Below are 21931 nucleotides of genomic sequence, written 5' to 3' on the forward strand. Positions count from 1 at the left end.
ACATCCATTCGCGACGAATCGAATCGCCGGCGAATCGTTCGACTTCGACGTGTTTTCTGGAGCAAAGTTCTTGAGTGATTTCAAGCATGAAAAAAAAAAACTCCAAATTGTTTATTTCGTTCCTTCTATGCTCTCTTCTTCTCCGATAAAGAGATTGATTGTTGAACAGAAGGCGCAATTTGCGGCAAGTGTCTCAGATAGCGAGTGAAGATTCAATGTACGAATCATGAGACAGGATTTGGAGGTTCATCGTACACACCCAAATTTTACAGCAGAGATATTCATATTACATGTTTTCGGTAGTAGTAGTGGCATTACATTGTGCAATTGAATCAGAATTTTGCTTTACGATAATAGTTTCTATGAGTTACTCTTAGTTAATCACAGAGAGCATAACTACCCAACAAACATTTAGGCTGAATAAAACAGCTAATAATTTTAAAATAGCTGAATAAAGTCTGCATACAGGTGAAACGGATTGCCACAACGCTCAGGTTGATTTATCAGCTGAACAAACAATAAATTCTAGTTTAAACATAAACTTGTGAAATACTCCGCGCCATTATTTGATTGTTGGCTGGTTAGGCGCTATTTCTATTTAATAAATAGCTATTAGACAACATCAATTAAACAAACTGGTTGAATGAACGCTTCCTGATGCTTACTATCTTCTGTCTAAAAATCTATCTTTTTTTTATCCGGTGTTTAAAGTTTGTGAGATATTTCAAAAAGCGAAACGTATATGTACACAAAAATAGAGAATTGTACCGAATAATGAAAAATATACCAAACAGAAGAAGTCAGTATGTTAATTCAATTTAATTACTGTTAATTAATTTGAGTACGATAAATTATTTACAAATGATTTTATTGTTTTCAATGGAGCCGATGGGTATTTTGGAAAATTGGAAAAAAACTTAATTTACAGTTTATTTTCCTCGTGATTCCCATCAGGAACAAGGTTCCTGTTGTTATAACCTGCTTCATAAATGTCAACTTTTTTCCAGATCACTTTTTAAAACAGCTACTATTTTTATTAACATACTACCAACCCAAGCAGCATTTTTTTTGCTAAATAAGCGCTTTTATAACTAATCTTATTCAGCTGACGGCTGAACATAAGTCGAATAATGTATTTCTAAGTGTTTAATCAGTCGGTTCGGAGAACTATATCAGCTTCTTGTTACATTCGGCTTCCTAAATAGCCGAACAAGGGCTTAATAAAAAACAACTTAGCCATTTGAACAACTTTTATACATGCTGGTCGATTCTGTAGAACTGATTATTCCTTCCTTGTACTTGTAGAAAAACTCTTTTACAGCCAACAGTAGCTGGCTTATAGTCTAAATAAGCGCCTATATGACAATTCCATAGCTAAAATTGTACATTCTGTCTTTCTGAAAAAGTGCTTTTTCAGCTTTACTACAGCTACGATAAATATGAATTGAAATATATATTCTTCGTAATTAGACAATTTTTGTTGTTGTTCAGGCGATTCGAATACATCTAAATCTTTCGATGTTTTGCAGTTTTGTGTGTATTTTTCAACGTTTATTTTTATATTATTGTTAGTAAAAATTACCTATGTAGGATGTAGGAAGCCGAATTTAACAAGTAGCTGATTTAGTTCTCCAAAACTTATTCAGCCAAAAAATGTTTCTTGGGTAAAATGGTAAAGCAAAATTTACCAAGTTGTTCGCTGCCTTGCTCTAAACAGGACACATGAATAAGTTATGATGAGTAATTAAAAGCAACTGAAGTACCGATATTCTCAAGTAGGAAATGGTACAAAATACTGCTGCAATAAAAGATGAATAAGATCAGCCCATGCATGGTCCAACATGAGTCATTTATTCTATGAACTAATTGAACGTCATCAAATCAAATGTGTTCTTGCATTAAAATTCGTAATATTGCTGTAGGTGGACTTATTAGGCACACTTTTTTATAGTAATACCATATGCTTCAAATGATTTTGATTGCAATATTATATACTTAATGTTCAATTAGTAAAACTATAGTACTATACTACCCGTACTTGTCCTTCAAAGAATAACATTCAAAACTCCATCATAGAACCATTCTATATACTATGCGTCATTTTGCCGGTATCCAGCAGTTGCATGTATTTGCTGCGACGCAATGATGATGCCAGAACGACAACCAATCGCAAACAAGTTTGAGGCCGAAGGTCTTATTCAGCATGAGATATAGGTGAAGATACGAGAAAAAGTTGGTGCAAGCAGAAATTATACCATGAGTTGTCATGCGTTCCTGAGTACAGCCGAATGCCGGTTTTTGCTACCACCAAATAGTATAACGTCATCACTGCCGAGTTGCCGCTTGTGGATCGGTGTTGGTCGTGATGGAATGCAACAATGGGCCAAAACGTAATGTGATCCGAAAAATTTAAAGTCACGAAAAATCGTTAGGTTTCAAATGGTTCAGAATTCGTGCATTTGTTGGCTGATTTGCGATATTATTATTCTCAGATACAGGATATAATACTAGAAGTTCAGCCCACAGTGATACTGATTAGTAGCGAAAAACAGCCACACTAACCTCGGTAAGGAAGCTACGAGCTCTCAGGCCGGAACAAATACCGCGTCAGTTTCAGCTCAACTCTCGTATCGATCGCATCGTAGTTTGACGCGAGTGTACATCGAAGCAGCAAACGGTGAGAACAGAAAAATTATTCACATCCTCATCCCACATTTTGAACGTACAAGCCGTGGATTGTTAGCCGTTGCGGTGCGTGATTTTTCAATTCTGAACAGTATTCATCGGTTTAGTGTGTGGTAGATCCAGAGAAGAGAGGTGATTTCATTTATCTTGAGTTTTTCGATTTGTATCTTTTACGATGTAGGAAATATAATTCATCTGTCGATCTGTTGCCCACTGCTGGTACTATTAAGTATTTGCGAAGCCGGTGATGTGCTGACTGTAAGATCAAAGTATGGTACGTGAAGTCGCGTCAAGATAGCGCACGACCAATTTGTTCATGTTTTTGCGCTTGGGCGTTGTCTCGGCAAGTTGTTCAAGTCAGGCAAGAAATGAGTTACAGTTAACAAAATCGCTAAAATTAGATTTAAGAAAATAAATATTCGGAAACTGGAACTGCAACGTTAGCACCGATACTGGTGATATCCAAATAACACACTAACCTCGGCTTGATGTAGGTCACGAAATCCAATATGGACTAAGTAGATCAACCGTGAACTGCAACTGCGAAAATCAAAACAATAAAACGAAGATTACGCTAGTGTACAATTATACAAGTATGCAAAGTGCACAGCTAAATTTAACGGTGATTTCAGCTATTTTGTAACACAAGCTGTTGTGACCCTCACAGTTGCTGACACCTGATTGGACCGGGTGACACGTAATCGAAATCGCATGTAAGAGAAAGCTGGTGGCCGGTTTGTTTGCTGAACAATTTTACTTTGCTCGGCTTTTCTCTGTGCTTCGAGCAGAAGTGTTTACGTACATTTTTCACAAATTTGATACTGACAAATTGTACTACATTATCATTTATTTAACGACTTTATTAACAATGGACGTGTTCTAGTAATAGGGAAGGTACAAGAAGTATGTAACACTTGCTAACGGTTATGATTGTTCAATTTTCGCATATATTTTACAGTTACTTCAAACTTTGCTGCTTGTAAAGTTGTTCATTTCAAGTCATAAACATAATGATCTTAACACTATCATTCCACTGTACTAAAAAAAGAACAGTTTTACAAATGCGCGCATGCTTTCTTCAGCATGAAATCAATATGCAATTGAATAATAACATATTCAATTACCTGAATTGAGTATATTGTCTTTAGTTCAGGATAACGAATCATGAAGGTGGATCCTTTTTGGTTTCAATTCTCACCATTTCACTAGAGAAAGCGTTACTTCATCAGTTTGATTTGAGGATTCACATTCTGGAGTTCCATAGTTCATTACGAAACTATAGTCCATGATTCACCTTCATCACTCGTAAATGACGCACACTTAGTTAGTGTCTGACGAAATGAGTGACCATTTTAGAGTTCTTCTGGTAATAAACTTACATATCAACATTCTGTTTAAAATAGTTGGGTGTAACCAACTCAGCATGTCGTTTTCTTAAAAACAATTTCAACTCTCAACGATGAAGATTACATTTTGCTAACGATGCTTTGAATCAGCATATTTCTTGAAAGATGGCGAAATACCGACGTCATTCCATACCCACAAAGAACCCAGCTGAAGCATCATGCTATTACTCAATAAGTTTTCCTCATATAAATATGAGCAAACTTTTAGAACGAAAAACACTGGTAAACACAGGTTTGGCCGTGATGCTCAAGTTGGGAAAAATAAAAGTTTTTTAAACAATCTTGTGAATTTCGGAGCCGTGCCCCTAGCTAACTTTTTCAGAAACTTAAATGAGTTTTCCCGTAAACTAACGTAGAAGGCGACGAACCCGCCGAGCAGTTATTCTACGTCAAACTGACGCACTTCTAACCAAACTTTTTGTCTAGTCAATTTTCATCATATAATCTATTTGAGGTACACCTTCTATTGTACCTTTTTATCTACTCTTTTCAGATAAATAAAATCAATCATGAGTTCATCGCAGTACTACCCATTCCAAGTAAGTAGTATTATTTATTCATGGAAGCAGAAACATATAATAATTTAATCAAACAATCCACCAAAACATATACAACACACAAACCTCAGCATAGCCTCGAGAGTGTAGAGACACGCCATATTCATCTCACAGACTTGAGAACAATACCCCATGAAGGGGGCCAGAACCACACCGACATGCAGTACTGACGGACGCGGTTTAAACACTGCACTCTAGTAGTTAGAAAAGCATAGTAGTATTTAGCTATCTGTGATGATGGGCACACAAATAAGCATCAAATTACGACACGTCACACCGTAGATTATCTTGGAATCGTAGGTATTTTCATGGTCACATGACAGCCGATGACTGTATCCGACTAGCACTATTATTGAAACAGTTTTAACACACCGACTAGGAAACTGTTTATTTGACACAGCACAGAACGGAGCGAATGAGATGATTCAATCGGTCGGATTGCTAAGCATTTTTACTTAATAAATGGTGATCAAATCACCAAGGTAGCTTTATTTCCTGCACTAGTTGTGTGGACTGGAATGTTATGTTCGGTGGAATATTTCACAATTGTTAATTTTATGAGCTGTGTTCACCAAGCAGGAAGCTTACTTAAAAGCAGTTGAGGTACACCAAACTAGAATTATTTACTGGAATCAAGAGTAAAACTCTGCGGTGAAACCATACAGTATTGTGTTCTATCATAAGATTTAATTTTTTAGGCACTTCGTTGTTGCACTAATTAAAAACACATGTTAGTGCAGTTACGCGAAATGGTGATTGAAGCAAAGCTCTTATTTATCAATCTTCAGTTTAAGCTTTCAGGGTAGCTACTTGCTGCAGTAAACTATACCACATTAAATTATTCACACTGAATTGAATGCAGAGTAAGAGGCACTGAGAAAATAAAAAGTTACAAAATCAGTAGAAATCTTTCCGTCCATATATTATTAGTAGAGAGGCAAATATCATTATGTAAATACTTGAGTTATTTGATTAATCTTTGATAAGAAATTTTTAATTTCGAGCGAAGAGTCAACTGATGATGTCATGTTTAAAATTATGTATCAACTGATGAAACAAAATTATGTAAACCTAGTAAACATACAAAATCGTCAAAAACAAAACTAGTAGAAGACCTTCACGGCAGGGACGCTCCTCTAGCTCAGCATGCTTCTCCATTTCAAGTGTATATGTTCTATACCAAACGCAGACAGTTAGAGGCGGCTGTGTCTAGTCTTGTCGACGCCAACACGAAAGCAAATATCCTACCCGAGGGGTATGATGGGGTCCGATTGGTAGGGATTTCACTCGTTTTACAATGATTAAATGATTGACTCATTCCAACTAAAATGCAATAAATAATATCCAAAAGAGTAAGATTCCATTCGTTCATAAATCATACTGGCACGACTAGAACTGTTTTAGCCTGATCCACTCAATCGATGGGACCCGGTCAACTGCGAATGGGGCGAACATGCGATAAAATATACCATCACCAGGAAGAAATGATAATTGATGTTGCACGTTGTGGCATTAAAGAACCGAGAACCGTTTTTTGAAACTGACGAAACAAATCAAAATCATGGGAAACCTATGTACAGGTTTGATTCCAAAATCTTCCATGGTTCATGAGCGCGAGTTTGGTTTCGCGTTGGCCAGTATAAATTTTATCGCAATTTACTGCGCAGTTGAGGTGTCGCCGCGGATGCAGAGCTAAACACTGTCTCACTACTGACACCTAGTTCAAGGCCGGGCGGTAGCAACCCAACAGATCTTCTTTTGACATAATTGTTACAGGTACAGATAGTAGTGTTGCATAAATATAGGTGGCAATTGAACTTAGCAGAAATGATAAAATTAAAAGTGTTAAAATTTAATTATCTTCATGATAATTCAAATGTTGACTAATATTCAACAAAAACAGCAAAACCCGTTTAAGATAACCGCTGGCTCCTTTCATTGTCAGGGTATCTAACACCTTGGTAGCTGCAAGATTACAAATATACGATTCGGTAACCTTAAGTGGCTATGAGTCAATTGAGAAAGGGATTTAAAGAAAATTAGTTTGATAGTTTGCTCTATTGGAGACCGAGAAATCCTCTGAATCATCCACAAGTGTCAATCTTCAATATACAAACTCGCGCATGATAGGATTCTTTACGGTATCTGGGCATCCGGCAGACCAGGTGAGCAGCGAGGTAACTCGCCTGACCAATTTGAGATTGCAGATTTTGGACGAGTACCTCGTCTGAACAGATTCTCGACTTGTTCGTTAGCCAGCTGTCACCAGCCAAGTTTCACTCGCGTTCCCTAATACGGCATTTTGCTCGCAAGCTGAACCTCATACAACAGTCGCAAACCGAACGCAAAAATTTAATAATTCTCTGGTAAATTAGTAAATTGTCCCCTATCAGAGCAAACAATAACGCGCTTGACCGAGTCCGCTGATATGGTGAATAAGCTAAGATTAATTCAACATTATTAATCAAAACAATGTATATGTATAGAACTGCTTATCCAAAAGCTAAGAAAACCATAGAATAAAAGCGCAGAACCATGCGAAGTGTGCGTAACATTTATGAGAAACATCAGAGGGAAAGTTTTCAAATTGATGTGACCGTGGTGTGGGCCTTTACTGTACGTAAGAGTCGTCTCCATTCCACTCTATCCATGATTAAGTTCGTCAGCTTTGCAGTCTGCGTAGGGTCCGTCTTCCCCCTGATCCATCCATCCTGCCCGAGCAGGACAGTGTCCAGTGAGAAGTCCCGTGATGATGCGTAGTTCACTATGAGTTGAACTAAGTCCCAAGTAACACACGTTGTTATGGCGAATGTGGAGGTACTCAGGAATGGTTCAGGTCCAATGAATTGCTGAGCAAATTCTTGTCTTACTAAGCCATCAGCATGTTCACCGGGTACCCAAAGTAGCAAGAACTTTGTTGAGACGGAAAAGCTTCCTGAGTGTTGCAATGCACTCCCAGGCTAGTTTGGAAACACATGTGGCAGACTGCTGCGCTGCGCTTTAAACATATGGTATTATAGATGTAGGTATATAGCGTAACTATCTCTGCTTGAAAGACGGTTGGCCACTAGGGTGGGACAAAAAAATAAATGTTAGCTTTCATGCACTTTTCGTGTTCCTTGTGGGTCCCATAACAACTGTGTAACTTTTCAGATCGATCGGTGAAACGCCCGATTCGCGCCCGATTTTTAAAGTTTCCATACGATTTTATATGGGAAAATTCACTTTTTCAAAACTTATTCTCTAGAAACTCCCAGTTAGGTCCTAAATATATATCGATACATGATATTCGTAGGAAATTTTTCTGGGAAAAACTCTTCTGAAGACCGTAAGGCGCTACGATGCTTGTAGAAACAGCTATTCACCCCAAACTAATTGAATGTCTGACGGACGGGTCACAATTGAAATTTTCCAGCAACACTGCTACAGCATGCTGCTATTACAGACTTGCTTAAGTATGAGAAATAATTTCGCGTGGAATTAATTTTCAAAGTGTGATTTTTGCTCATAGTCTTTGGGGAAGCCTCCAGGATAAATTTAAGCGATATCATTTCTTATCACATGGTTGAATTTGCAACAGCAGCATGCTGCAGCAGTATTGTTAGTAAAATTCAATGGTGAGCCGTCCGTCAGACATTCAATCAGTTTGGGGTGAATAGCTGTTTCTACAAGCATCGTAGCGCCTTACGGTCTTCAGAAGAGTTTTTCCCAGGAAAATTTCCTACAACTATGCAAGCCCAGATAGCTGAAGTTTGGGATGGGCGAAACGGCTCTTCTGCAAGAGCTGAACCGCTCACTCACCGTTCTGAACCAACTCATATGAACGGCTCATGGTTCACAATGATTCACGACCGTTGACAGTTCGTGTTTTCTCGGTAAACTTCGGGTTCGCCCAAACCCATCAGTTTGCGCTCAAAGAACCGTGGCTTTTTTTCGTGAGCCGTTCGTTCTTTCGCTCTTTTCTAAGAACCGCACAGTGGTCGGAGGCCGGAAAAACCCTCGATTTTTCATGTCAATATTTTTGATGTTTTGCATTTTTCCGAAGATTCTCAAACTGTAAATAATTGTGAACTGTAATTGTAACGAAGATTCTTAAACTGTAAATAATTTCCATGTTTGAAATCACAATTTTTAGTTTAACTTCAAACACCTGTTACTCCCTCAGTTTTGATCCGATTTTTATTCAACAAGTTTAATTTTGAAGAGAAATTCATTCACTTTTTGATTGATTTGCAAGACTCACCAAAGATACAACTAATTTCTCAATCGAGGTAAAACATATTGCAGGGAAGCCAAAAAAACATGTGTATTCAGACGAAATACTCGAAATGCGTTGGGTGAAACTCAAACAGTAGTATATCAATCTGTTCGCTATCGTTTTCTCTGTCAGAAATTGTTTTCAGATTGTAAAACTAAGTTAGCAAACTTTAATAATCATCAATCAAAGGTACCAATCGAGGGACACTATTCCAATCACCCCGAACCTATTTTAAGCAGTTTCCATCTGTTTTGCAGCCGTTTTTTTGCAGCACCCGAAGTGGCTCCTGAATGGCTGCAATATAGGTCGATTTATTTCAATTGCAATTGTTCACAGATTTCTTGGTGATCAACGGTATTTCTTATATTTGTAAGACAGCTAAACAATCATCCATCATTGAAATTGTCGATATTGATCAAAATGCAGAAGTTTGAGGCCTGTTTTCTTCAATTGCTTAAAATAGGCGCTACTGCTTAAGCCGTTCCCTACCCTATTTCTAATTTCATTTCCACCGTACAATCTTGTAAAACAGTTCGGAACGATCGGATAGCCAACAATCAATGGGAAATTTATTGTACTTTCCAGACTGTTGGGACCCGTTTTGCACATCGTTGCTCATAGGGAGATATTTTGCAAATAAAACAGCACCACTGAGAAGGGGTGTTAAGAGCCGTTTGCATACGGCTAGATAGAGTTACACCACATTTTCCCCGAACAATGAGGACTATGTTATCAGCATAACGAATGACTTTGTAGCCTAGCTCCGATAGCTTGGTTAGGAGAACGTCTACCACTAGTGACCATAACAGTGAAGAGAGAGTTCCTTCCTGAAGACACCCTTTCACTACCTCCACTGCGACAGACTTGGATCCCGCTCATTGTTGTATTGTCGAGTACTTTATTTTGTAGAGCCGTGTAAATTGATGCAAAGGAGGTGTTATCGAAAGCTCTCTCAATATCAAGAAAACTGCACATCACTGTCTCTTTACATTTCAATGACTTCTCGATCTTTGTCGCTTGGCAATACAAAACAGTTTCAGTAGATTTACCTTGTTGATAATGTCATTATACCTTCAGAAACTCGGTTGTACGTAATTTTTTTCATCAACTAGAGAAGAGTTGTAATCAGACTTGTAGGTCTGGAGGCTTTGTTTCTTTAGCCCGTCTTTGATATAAACACTGCTAAAGAATTGTTCCGCCAACTGACCGAGATATGATATATGAGTAAAGCTGGCTCTAATAAGGCTACTGAGGTCGAACATGATGACTCCGTCCGATTTTTGCACAAAGATAGGATGGCATCCGGTCCTGGTGACTTTATGAGCTCAAGAGAGTGCCCAGTTAATATAAGTCTCAAAAATATTAAAGTTCTAATATATGCCGACGATATATATCATTATATTATATTATTATATTTTAAAAAAATCTTAGATTCTAAATTTAATTTCATTGACCACTATCATACACAAGGCAAACAATATGTTAGGGTTTATCAAACGCTTCTGCTACAATTTTCAAGACCCATACACTATCAAAACTTTGAATATTGTCTATGTGAGGTTGACACTGGAATATTGTAACATTGTGTGGTCTCCTCGTCCCGCCGTACATGAAGAAAAAATAGAATAAGGACAAAAACAAATTTCTACTCTATGCTCTTCGTAAGCTAGGTTGGACCTCACATCGTCTTCTGCCATATGAAGCTCGCTGCATGTTGGTCGACATTCAAACATTGAAAGAACGGCGAGAGTACGCGATGGCTTCATTTGTGAATGATATCGTTTCGCAGCACGTTGACTCAGCAATACTACTTTCTTAATTAAACTTTTATGTACCCATTCGACAACTTCGACAACGTAGCTTGTTTGCTCTTAACCATCATCGTACGGAATACGCAAAAAAATGGTATGATGAATTCTTATAATCAACACTGCGAAACCATTGACTTTACGATGTCCCGGTATAAACTGAAACAGTATTTCAAGTCCTTGAGGCTGAGGACACAAAACTAATTTGTTTTATATTAATGTATAGTTAAGACATTAATGTAACCAGTCTACATATGATTGACGAAACAAATAAACTCTGGAACAGTCAACGAGCGAGCACTGCGGAGCCGTGTGACATCATGCGTCTGGATCAGAGGCTCTGTAACTCATCAACGTTCGACTCAGAGCTTGCTGTCGAGCCAGAAAAGTAAATGTTCATAACAATTCAGTGCTTTTTTGGTTGTGACAGTCCTACTTCCATCTCCCTTTTTCAATTACCCAAGACCATTCGTGCTTTTTGCAGTCACATTGCCTCAGGCAGAGTTTGAATGGCTTGGCATCATGACAACCTGTTCGTTTCTTCAACGAATTCGTCGACCACCTCGATTACATCACCACCAACTACAGCAGTACTATCTATGACTGATCGAATGTCCCTCCAGCCATCTTCAAGAGTAGCTGAGCCAAGCTGCTCTTCCGTTGGTAATGCTGCTTTCAGCTGCCGCGCGTACTCCCGTGCAACTATGGTGTCCCGTAGTTGCCCGATGTTTGGTGGCGATGGGCGACTTTGACGCGTGTTTCGCACCGTCACTAGGCACTAGGTGCGAACTTTGGTGATGTATGAGAAGAACTAACAGTCGATTAGATCGTGGTCGATTTGGTTCTCCATTTGTATGTCAGGTGATCTTCAGGTGGCTTTGTGGATGTTTTGCGGAAGAAGTTTACACATCGTTAGCCGTTAGCATTTGATGCGGCGTGCAGGCTATTCGGCCCGATCATCGATAGGTACATTACCTCCCGTCCTATCTGAGTATTCATATCACCGATGACGATCTTACCGTCCCGTTGCGGACAGCTTTCATACACCTGCCCCAGCTACGCATAGAACACTGCCGTCTCTTCTTTCTTCGGTTGGGTAGTGCACGTTGATGATGCTGCAGTTGAAAAACCGGCCCTTAATTCTCAACTTACACATCCTCGCAGCCTCCCTAGCTCGTTGGTGGCGCCACAGCTTTGGTAGAAGGATCTCTGTGCTGCGATTTCGAAGCTGCGTGGATTGAGTTCGTTATATATGATGCTAATCATATGTTCTCCGGCCCACTAATTGTTGAACACCCACTTTTTCGTCATTGAACATTATTTTTCATTGAAGAAAATTATGAGATAGCCAATCATTTCTATAGATCCTCAGACTTTTGTAAAAATATTCACAACAACGTGAAGGATTTTAGTAATATTTGGTATTTTTGTGTCCCTATTCATGAGCTTTGCAATAATATTTTGTTAGCCACAACCATTTTCACCATAAATTGAGTAAAATTTGACTTAAGGAAAAACAAAACTTATACAAAAGGTGGTATAAATCTCATCGTCTTTCTCATTAATTAACACCAGTGGGTGTAAAAATTAATCATCTATCTTTCATGCAAAAACGAAAGCAGCAGCTTCCAGAAAACATGTGGGGTGGTTAAACTTTGAACGCCGATTATTCGAAATAATGTTTTTGGCACTTGGTTCTGCTTGGCAGCCCGCCGATCAATTAAAAAAATTAAATCTCCGAAAAAAATAGTAAAGGTTGGGATTTTTTTTACTAGACACACTATCAACAAATCGAATAAATTTTCTTTCGTTAACCTACTGTCTTCTTTAGTGATATTTGAAAACTTATTTGCAATTTTGACTAATCTCTCAAGTTGCTTACATTTCCATGACCATTGGCATGGCAAGTTACTCAAAAGTCGTTATCGGTATTTATTTCCTTTCGAAACACCTGTAGGAGAGAAATTCAATCTCACAGTTGTATTGATTAGTTTTCCCACTCTTTTCCTTTGCGCGTACTGAATTTCCACAAATTACTCAACGTTCACAAACGAAGTCATTACTACCATTCCACTTCGCTCGCGTTAGTTGTAAGTGACTTGAGAAAAAATTTCGCCCTTCGTCGCGGCCGGAATCGGTACGGGCCAATAATGTTGTTATCCGTGAGTAGGTGTGGCCCACATAATCCGTCAACCAGTCAAAAAACCCTGGTGAATGTGATCGGAAAAGGTGATGACCTGAAATTGTTTACTCTATTTCGTAAAGTTATGTTCAGTATTATGTAGTAGTTTACCACTCCTGTAGGCCTAAGAGAATGCTGCATGGCATGGGTTGTGCCAAACATAGGGCGTAGAAGGTAGAAAAGAGACGCGAGATAGTAACGTAAAAATAATTTGTGCTCCAAATTCACGCTTTCCCACTGTGAAAGGTGCTGAATAATTCATGTGGACAACTAATGCAGAGAACACGCGGGCTACTGCGTGGGCCCCGTCACTGTGGGTCGAGAATTTATTTGTACGACAAGTTTGACTCGATAGGCCGAATGTCAGACTCAGAGGACGAATATGAAGAGGAGGAAGAGAAACCGATTGAAGATGAGTATGTTGTGATACCGGTGAGTGGTGACAAATGCTAGGAACAAGTTACTTCGACTAATCGAGGACAAGACTAATGACCATGACACACCTTAAACTATTTACCCTAATGACACATGCTGAATAATGAACGGTTCAATCTAATTGTTTCCATATCACGTTCTTTAGTGTACCCCAACGGTGTACCCGGCCGATCCATTCGACGCTACCGAGGATGCCGCAACTTTACGCAAGGCCATGAAGGGCTTCGGAACCGATGAAAAAGCCATCATCGAAATTTTGGCTCGTCGTGGAATTGTCCAGCGCTTGGAAATTGCACAAGCGTTCAAGACATCCTACGGCAAGGATCTGATCAGCGATCTGAAATCAGAGTTGGGAGGCAAGTTTGAAGATGTTATTTTGGCTTTGATGACCCCGTTGCCGCAGTTCTACGCCAAGGAACTGCACGATGCTATTTCCGGTATCGGTACTGACGAGGAAGCCATCATCGAGATCTTGTGTACTCTGTCGAACTATGGTATTAAGACGATTGCCGAATTCTACGAGCAACTGTATGGTGTCTCGCTGGAATCCGATCTGAAGGGTGATACCAGTGGAGCATTCAAGCGTTTGTGTGTCTCCCTGGTTCAGGGTAATCGCGATGAAAATACTGTAAGTATTCACCTTTTTTTGCGATGACAGACACATTCTTGAACTTCAAACTTTTGTTATAGGGTGTTGATGAAGGTGCGGCTGGCGCTGATGCCCAAGAATTGTTTGAAGCCGGTGAAGGCCAATGGGGAACGGATGAGTCGATTTTCAATCAGATTTTGGTCACCAGATCGTACCAGCAGCTACGTGCTGTTTTCCAAGCGTACGAAAATCTCGCTGGACATTCGATCGAGGATGCCATCAAGCGCGAATTCAGCGGTGCTGTCGAGGAGGGTTTCAAGGCCATTGGTGAGTATATAAGCTGATGACTGATGCTCGCGCATAGCTCATAGTTATGTTTTGTTTCAGTCCGTTGCGTCCGATCGAAAGTTGAGTACTTTGCCAAACGATTGCATCATTCGATGGCCGGTCTGGGAACCAACGATAAGACACTGATTCGTATTATCGTTAGCCGCTCGGAAATTGATTTGGGCGATATCAAGGAAGCTTTCCAGGAGATGTACGGAAAGTCACTGGAGTCGTGGATTAAGGTAAATATCCGCTTTGTTGTTGTTTTTTTTTTCAGTTTTAAAGCCACCGGTAAATATTTTTGGCAAAACAAAATTTTGGCTCATTTCGGCTGGGGTAGTGTCTAATCCTATCTAATATCTTTCACTCGTGTACCGGACTGTGGCTTTGGTGCCTAGTCGGTTTAACCAACATCTGTTATCAAGTATTTTTCTCACACATATCTACACTTTTTCTATACATACAATATTTTGCACTTTGAAAACACACACATCATAACGGACTGTTGATTATGTGAATGATAATGAACAACTTAGATATGGGTTTCTATGGTGCTTCTTGCGTGCTAGGGAGTAGCTTATTTATCATACATTTAGGATCATTCATAGTTGCATGCTCACAGTTTAGCGACTTTCAGATGTTGTAGAATGTTATAGCAAAAGTTAACGATGAGATACCTTCTTGCCAATGTGTAACTAAATTTTGTTTAATAGATTAGAGCACAACTATTTGAATTCTCTAAAATAACTCATTTGACTCACTTCAAAAATGACTGTCAAACACGCATTATTCATCAATTATAAGAACAATCACAAGCCTCATTAAACTGTTCCACAACTTCAAATTTGATTGTTAAACTGTAATCGAAGCGTAGATACCAGGTGATTCATGCTATATCAACCGTGGAGAATGAGTTAAATTACATTTTAATGAACTTTAATGTAATAAATTACGAATTGTCAGAAACTATCTAGTCTGAAGTTTCACAGTCAGCAATACAATCTACTTATTTGCTGATAAAGCTGATAAAAAATATTAAGTCCCCATAAAAAATACAAAATTATGCAAAATAATGGCTCCATTTATACATAGCCAATCTTAAATGCTTATGTGGGGTTCATTTGCAGAACAAACGAAACAAGCTATTCATAATAGCTTTGAATATTCATAAGTTTATCAGGTTTTGAATCCTACAAGTTGTTAATAAAGAAGATTTACTCCATTAGCGTGCTTGTGAGTTAAGAACAAAACACCAACCAAATGAAAACTAGCATCCAGTTTTCGATTTCAAAACCTAGGTTTTGTCATAATATAAGTACTTGACCAGGTCTGCTGCAAAAAAAAACTCGAGACACAATAGGATACATGAACAATTTCGTGCGAAGAAAATTTAAATTTCGTATCAGTTCGTCATGTAAATTTTACATATTATTATATATATTTCAAAAGGCAACAAGACTTTTAGATAACAGATGCTCTGGGTAATCTGCAAAACTACGACTTTTAGGAAGTTAACTTAGTTGGTTTCAAAAAATGTTTTAAAACTGAAGCACCTACATAATAAACGAGCCGTGAAATATCTATGGGTAATATTCCTCAGAATAGATATCTCGTCTTTTTAGGATAAAAGGATACTGAGGAGACCTTCAAATATCTCTGAATTGCAGAATGAGTATATAAAAAAAAATGGTTCCCTGTTTAAACCCATTTACCGCGGTAACCGTGGCATACCAAACTAAAACGCAATTTTTGGGGGTAACAACTAAACTCTATCCACGAAGCATGTGTAAACTTTCATATATCTCTGCATTGACTGGATCAATTTGAATTACAAGGCCCACCCGTAGGACATTTGAGAGGCTTTGTCCCGAAGGCAAGCTTCTGAACACTTTGTTGATAGAAGATTTAATTTCTGAAACTTATGTATAGAAATTTGTTTTGTAGAAGGCATCTTTTATTTGGAAACGTTCCAGCGAATGATTAAAATTTAAAAGGCATGTATGAAAATTCGTTTAACGCCTCATGGGGTAGAATGAAAAGCCGCAAAGACATGCACGAGGGTAATTTCATTACATAATTTAATATTGTCATGCCAGTTATCAAGATGTCATTCGATGTGATTATCATTTGTCATGCCTTATAAGATGTTAATCTACTAGAAAACATCAAACAAGAACTAAGATGCTTTTATTCTCTATTTCTATTATTATTCATGTTGAAAAAAACTCAGATTAAGAATTTTTGCATTCAGTTGCGCTGCACAAGCAATTTATCTCACTTTTTAATCTATTTGTGCCAATTGTTATTGCCAAGGATGGAAAAACTCGTATCGAATAACAATCATTCGGGTATCATTTCTGAACGTGCTATTTATAAGCTTTCAATCCTAGCAAACCATCGCTATTAAAAGTTACACATTCTCAAGCTTGCAAGCGACAACTTAGAGCAAAGAAATATATGGTAGCTTTCTTTGATGATTTTGTTTCAGTATTGCCTGCTTTGGGCGGAGCGAGCAACATATAGCGAGTGTTTCACGAAAGAATCGTAAACCATTGCACTCAAGCGATCGCAATGATTCTTTCAAATGTTGGTTGCTTGTAGGCGTAATTCGGCTACTCCACGTCGTGCTTTCACCGTGATATACCACGATGATTCTTGGTGATTTCAAGTATCAGATGCTTATGCACCATGCTACAATTTCCGTAAGCATTGATGATACCTATTTGCTCCGGCAAGCAAACAATTGAACGCAATCTAACGTTCATTTGGATTCATAATTTTGTATCACTGGCGATAATATCTTAAAGCTTCTCGTGATAATTTTGAATGCAAGTGAACTTGGATACAATAAATACTATCGTGTTTGAATCTGTTAGTCTCCTTCTATGGTATTCGGAACTCTTAGAAGCGAAAAACAATCAGCAGCGTTTCTATGGAAAACTTGTACGCGAGTGGAAATAGATGAACGATAACTGATAAATCAAAGAACACATTTGCATGAAATATTGCTATTGAGTGAACTTTTCCATGCTTGGTTATTGCCAATTTTTTATTTATGCTGGTTCTCTCTACTCTATTGATGCTTAAATATTTACACTTCAATGTTGAACACGACATAAATTCATACTAGACTGTAAAGTCTTGATAAAAAAAATAGAAATTCATGATTCATTGCTTGATTCAAATGTTTTTAACAATTTTTCGGGAACACATTACCTTGTAGATAAATGGTTTAGCTTAGCTTTTTTACTGTCGTTCCTAGAACGCACACCAAGTCATGTAAATACAAATGTTATTATCAAAAACTGACACTTCTTCCAGGGCGACACATCGGGCGATTACAAACGTGCTCTGTTGGCCATCTCCGGATATGTGTGAATCGTTAAAAAACTATGATTTATGGATCGTTTGCGATGATTTATGTTCTCACTTGCAACGAATGGGCAGTTTTTACTATCTTATGTTGCACCAACATCACCACCTCACGATTGTTTTCAGTCAAAACAGCCTTAAATAAAAAAATGCCTTACACTCGAAATGTTCACACTGTTCAGAAGAAACTTACTACGTAAGCGGAGATATTTTGAACTCAGACTTAGCATATACGTCAATTTGTTTTGGTTCTACTTAATGTTAACACAAGAGAATAAAAATAAAATTTTATAAAGCAATACGCATTTTCAGTTTCTATATTTTTAATAGCTTTTTTATTTTTTATGTGACTAACCACTTATCGATCGCATATCATATAATGGCCTAATCCGCAATCATCCCTTTTTGTATGTAGAACTTGTTTTCAGAAGCACATTTTCAACTAAAATTGTTAAAATTAAATCAATTCAAAAATGCAATATTTACCGAACGGTTTTTTCTCTATTATTTCCTGCTAAAAATACTGGATCGTCTTTACATTTTGGAATCTCCACAGGAGGACCTTGAAGGCGAAAATTCGCTGCTTCTGTACCATTTGGCAGCCTATTAAAGTTCCCAATAGAATTTTCACAGTTACAGAAGTTATACATTGGCTAGATTGCATTTAATGTTTTAAAATATTTTATAACATACCATCCACTATACCATTCCACTTGCGTGAAATTGAAATTATATATATACTCTTGTCTAATAAATATGTATACCAATTAATATGTATTACTAATTAGTGCATTTTTAAGAAAATATTCTTTATGTATGGAATAATTTCAAGTGTACAGCAGCTATGATTTTTTTCCAAAAAAAAAATTTTGTTTTTCAAACTTTATTATTACGTTATTAGCAGTTTTGCACGCATACTTTAATAGAGTTTTAGAATCAATTTAAAAATTCCAAGCAATTATAACAATCTGCTGAACAGATCTTTTAACATAGAAACATCTCTACCCGTAAGATATCGTTTCTGAAAATCTGCGATTACAGTTTAAACAATTGGTTAATAAGCACCTCTCATTCCTTCTGTTTCTTTCCCAGGAGGATTGTGACGGTGATCTGGGTGACCTGTTGGCAACACTGGCCTCCTACTAATGTTGAAATTTTCTACTGAGAAGGTTAGATTACCTCAAAACTCGTACAGCAGTTTTCCGCCACTCTCGTGAATAAAATAATATAATTTTGGGCTTGGTAGCTTTTGTTTAACAAACCAGCGATAGGCAACTACTGTTATTTAACAATAATTCGCTTTGTTCTCCCACTTCCCCTATAGGATGACTTGGGAAGCGATTTGGGCGATCTGCTCGCCGAACTGGCCTCCTACTAAGTCTTGTGAGCTATGGATTAACCACCCTATGGAAGCAAAAAGCATAGTATATAGAGATTCATATTCATTTGTTTCGTTTCTTGTTGTTTTTCTAAATGTTTTATTTACAAAAAAAAGGGATTTAAGATCTGAATGGCAAGCAAAGATATGGTTGCACTTGCTTTAAAAATGTAGCACAACTTAACACAAGTGAAGAAAGTTCCCCACATTCATCAGTTCTATATTCTCAGATTTTGGCATTGATGATGACATCCCTTATTCGCTTTTGGTCTAGTTTTCCCAGTACCGCGTTGGGCTTTAGTTGTTCACATAATCAATTGGCACGTCTTACACCATGCTGTGATGGTTCAAAACTCACGAACGTATAACGTTTCTTTTTTTAGGATGATTTGAGCGGTGACTACCGAGACGTTTTGGTTACGATTGCTTCGTTCTAATATAATTAACCCACCAAGTTCTTGTTAAAATCGAAATTTATTTCATAAAATAAATAAGCAAAGTATTTGTTGTTCATCGAATAAAATCACAATTCAACGGTTATTTGTAACATAAGGGCATTACTTCTTTCGAAACCTCCTAATTCCAGCCTCGGTAACTTGAAACTTAACGGTTGCTGAAGGTCGAAGCAAACTTTTACCAATGGAAGCTACAATAGTTCCCGGTTCATCGTTGCTGGAAGGACCAAGAATAACTCTTTGATTGATTCTATGACTGTGGCTTTCCCCAAGCGCTGGTACTACCATACTACTATTAGGGTCATTTGGATTGAACCTAGTCGTCACATCATTTGTTATTATCACCTAAAAATAAAGTCTCTTTACTTTTATAAATACCAAACATCAGTGATCAGTTCTATGACGTTTCTCCTTTAGAAAGGAAAACATAGAAAAATCATCCTTCATTAGTTATTTTAAGAAACTCCAAATTTTACTCACAGCACATTTATACTGATTAGATAATGCATGCAGTTTGGTTAAAATTGTGTACCCTATCCTGATCCTTTCCATTGTGTTTTCTATATTGTTTCTGATAAGGTACGATATTGAATCTAGTACGATAAGTTTCACCTGGAAGTATTTTTTTTAAACCAAGTATTACTTAGAAGCACACGTTATTTACTTTCTCTTTCGATTTTAACAATAGTTCCAAAGAGTCAATTCCATTCAACAGTTCTGGGCATTGTTGAACATGTTTATAATATACACCTTCTAGCAATCGGTCAACTGTGAAATCCTTGACGGCGTAAGCCAAACCCTTCCTATGCAAATCTACTAGCTTCCGACAATGTTGAACGCATCCAGTTGCCATTTCTGGAAGTTGAAAGAAATGTGAGAGATGTGGAAAAAATATATCATTTACACGGAAACGATAATAAAACTAACCTTCCAGCCTCTGGGGAGTGAATCCGAAATTTGTATCGAAGTACATCGTTTTGCCTCCTAGACCCCCTAATTCTGGTGGTATTTGAGTGCTTACCGACAGTTGAATGCTTGAAGTTGATGTAAAATGTACAAACAAAACTTCGGTTGATTAAACTGATTTCAGAAATCCTCGTTTGTATTTTGAATCGTATAAAGATTGGAAAACTTTAATACAACGGTTAGAACAGTAACAAGAGCTTGATTTTTCGGAGAGTTATATAACTCTTGCGAATAAGCTACTGTAAGATATATATTGTTAAGAGAATGTTGATTCATCAACTAATTAAAGTTATCAGACATTTCGCCTGATATCTTTTTATCATAAAATTTATAAGAAAAGCTTTTATGTACCTATTATTTTTTAAACTTTGTCATGTCAACTGTCAACTGTTGATACATATTTACAGTTTGTGTTTGATTTAGCTGTGAAGTATAACGGTTAAACCAAACACGTTATTTGAGTTTTTCTAACTTTTTTGTTGATCAGCGGCATAATTTTGATGCTCTGACTATGTTCAACTATGTTTAAATTCTTAATATTTTGTATGCATGGAATTAATGTTTTTTTTTCTTGAGATTTGGTTTAGCAGTTTGTTTTAATTTTAAAAACTTACCAAAGTTGTGTCTTTCCGCTACCGGGAGGTCCACAGAACTCGGTGATTTGCCCAATGGGTACTCCGCTGCCACCAAGGGCCAGATCCAAATCTTTGCAAAAAGTAACAATACCCAGTTGTTGACTCTCTTCTTTCCAAAGATCCAGACAAGATTTGGACAACATTTGTAAAATTAATATTACAACAAGATTTAAAATTGTTTACAATCATTTGGTTGAAATTTCTAATATAATAATACAAAAGCAGTTAAAATTTGCAGCAACGATATGTTTGAAAAGTACAACGCACTCATTCAACAACAATAACAAACTTTGTTACAAAAAGACATTCATTGGCTGCGTTAGTCGTCCCTGCCACACTGAAAATAATTTAAAAAATCCATTCAGTATATTTTACATATTACACGGCCGATTTATTTTTGTTCTTTCGGTAAAGTAAAATACCGAACTACTTGGAAACAATTTAGTTTACCTCTGTGGTTTACCGTTGTTCCGTAAAAAAATACTGAGAAATCGGAAAACGAAGGTGTGAAAATCTTTGAAACTGAAAAATTTCCGAGTTCAGGAAACTAAAATACCTAATCTCGGAACTTTGACATCATTTATTGTCGCTGCAGCACTACTCTGCAATTCGCTGGTGAGTCCAGCGACGCGAAGATTTCCAGCGATGTCATTTTGTATGATTATTTCTCGCACAGTAAAATGCAGTTTTATTGTTCTTTGATTAAATTGACATAGTTTTGCGACTAGAATACATTCAAAACTATTAGAAAATATTACAGTGGCACATTTCGGGACATTTTATGTTGAATCAAGTGTTGTTGTTGTTGAATTCGCTGGAAAATCCCTGTCAGACGAGTGACTCGTCGCTTCCGATTTTTCTTTGCATGTACAATAACC

The 21931-nt window shown here is 37.5% G+C and overlaps 2 protein-coding genes and 1 long non-coding RNA gene across 10 annotated transcripts; 1 reads left to right on the top strand and 2 right to left on the bottom strand.

Annotated features, from left to right (window-relative positions):
- Positions 1 to 1990: 1990 nt before the first annotated feature.
- Positions 1991 to 5322, bottom strand: LOC129726402 (uncharacterized). Its single transcript, XR_008728326.1, has 3 exons — positions 4715 to 5322; positions 3165 to 3225; positions 1991 to 3076 (listed from the first exon to the last, which is right to left on the bottom strand). It is a non-coding gene; the product is annotated as an uncharacterized LOC129726402 (long non-coding RNA).
- Positions 2569 to 19549, top strand: LOC129726400 (annexin B9). Of its 8 annotated transcripts, XM_055683032.1 has the most exons (7): positions 2603 to 2817; positions 4585 to 4630; positions 13477 to 13959; positions 14022 to 14247; positions 14308 to 14489; positions 18712 to 18788; positions 18944 to 19218. In XM_055683032.1, the coding sequence occupies exons 2-6, from the start codon at positions 4601 to 4603 to the stop codon at positions 18763 to 18765; spliced, it is 975 nt and encodes a 324-aa protein (XP_055539007.1). In that variant the 5' UTR covers positions 2603 to 2817; positions 4585 to 4600; the 3' UTR covers positions 18766 to 18788; positions 18944 to 19218. The 8 variants fall into 8 exon arrangements, with proteins under 8 accessions (XP_055539004.1, XP_055539007.1, XP_055539008.1 ...); XM_055683029.1 differs by lacking the exons at positions 18712 to 18788; positions 18944 to 19218 and adding an exon at positions 17569 to 17920 and having other exon boundaries at positions 2569 to 2677; XM_055683033.1 differs by lacking the exons at positions 18712 to 18788; positions 18944 to 19218 and adding an exon at positions 19381 to 19549.
- Positions 19453 to 21355, bottom strand: LOC129726401 (DNA repair protein RAD51 homolog 3). Its single transcript, XM_055683036.1, has 5 exons — positions 21033 to 21355; positions 20380 to 20486; positions 20117 to 20307; positions 19933 to 20064; positions 19453 to 19797 (listed from the first exon to the last, which is right to left on the bottom strand). Exons 1-5 carry the CDS (start codon positions 21194 to 21196, stop codon positions 19555 to 19557), a joined length of 837 nt encoding a protein of 278 aa, XP_055539011.1. The 5' UTR covers positions 21197 to 21355; the 3' UTR covers positions 19453 to 19554.
- Between the last annotated feature and the right edge of the window lie 576 nt (positions 21356 to 21931).

The sequence above is a fragment of the Wyeomyia smithii genome, chromosome 3, assembly GCF_029784165.1.
Source record: "Wyeomyia smithii strain HCP4-BCI-WySm-NY-G18 chromosome 3, ASM2978416v1, whole genome shotgun sequence".
NCBI classification, from domain to species: domain Eukaryota; kingdom Metazoa; phylum Arthropoda; class Insecta; order Diptera; family Culicidae; genus Wyeomyia; species Wyeomyia smithii.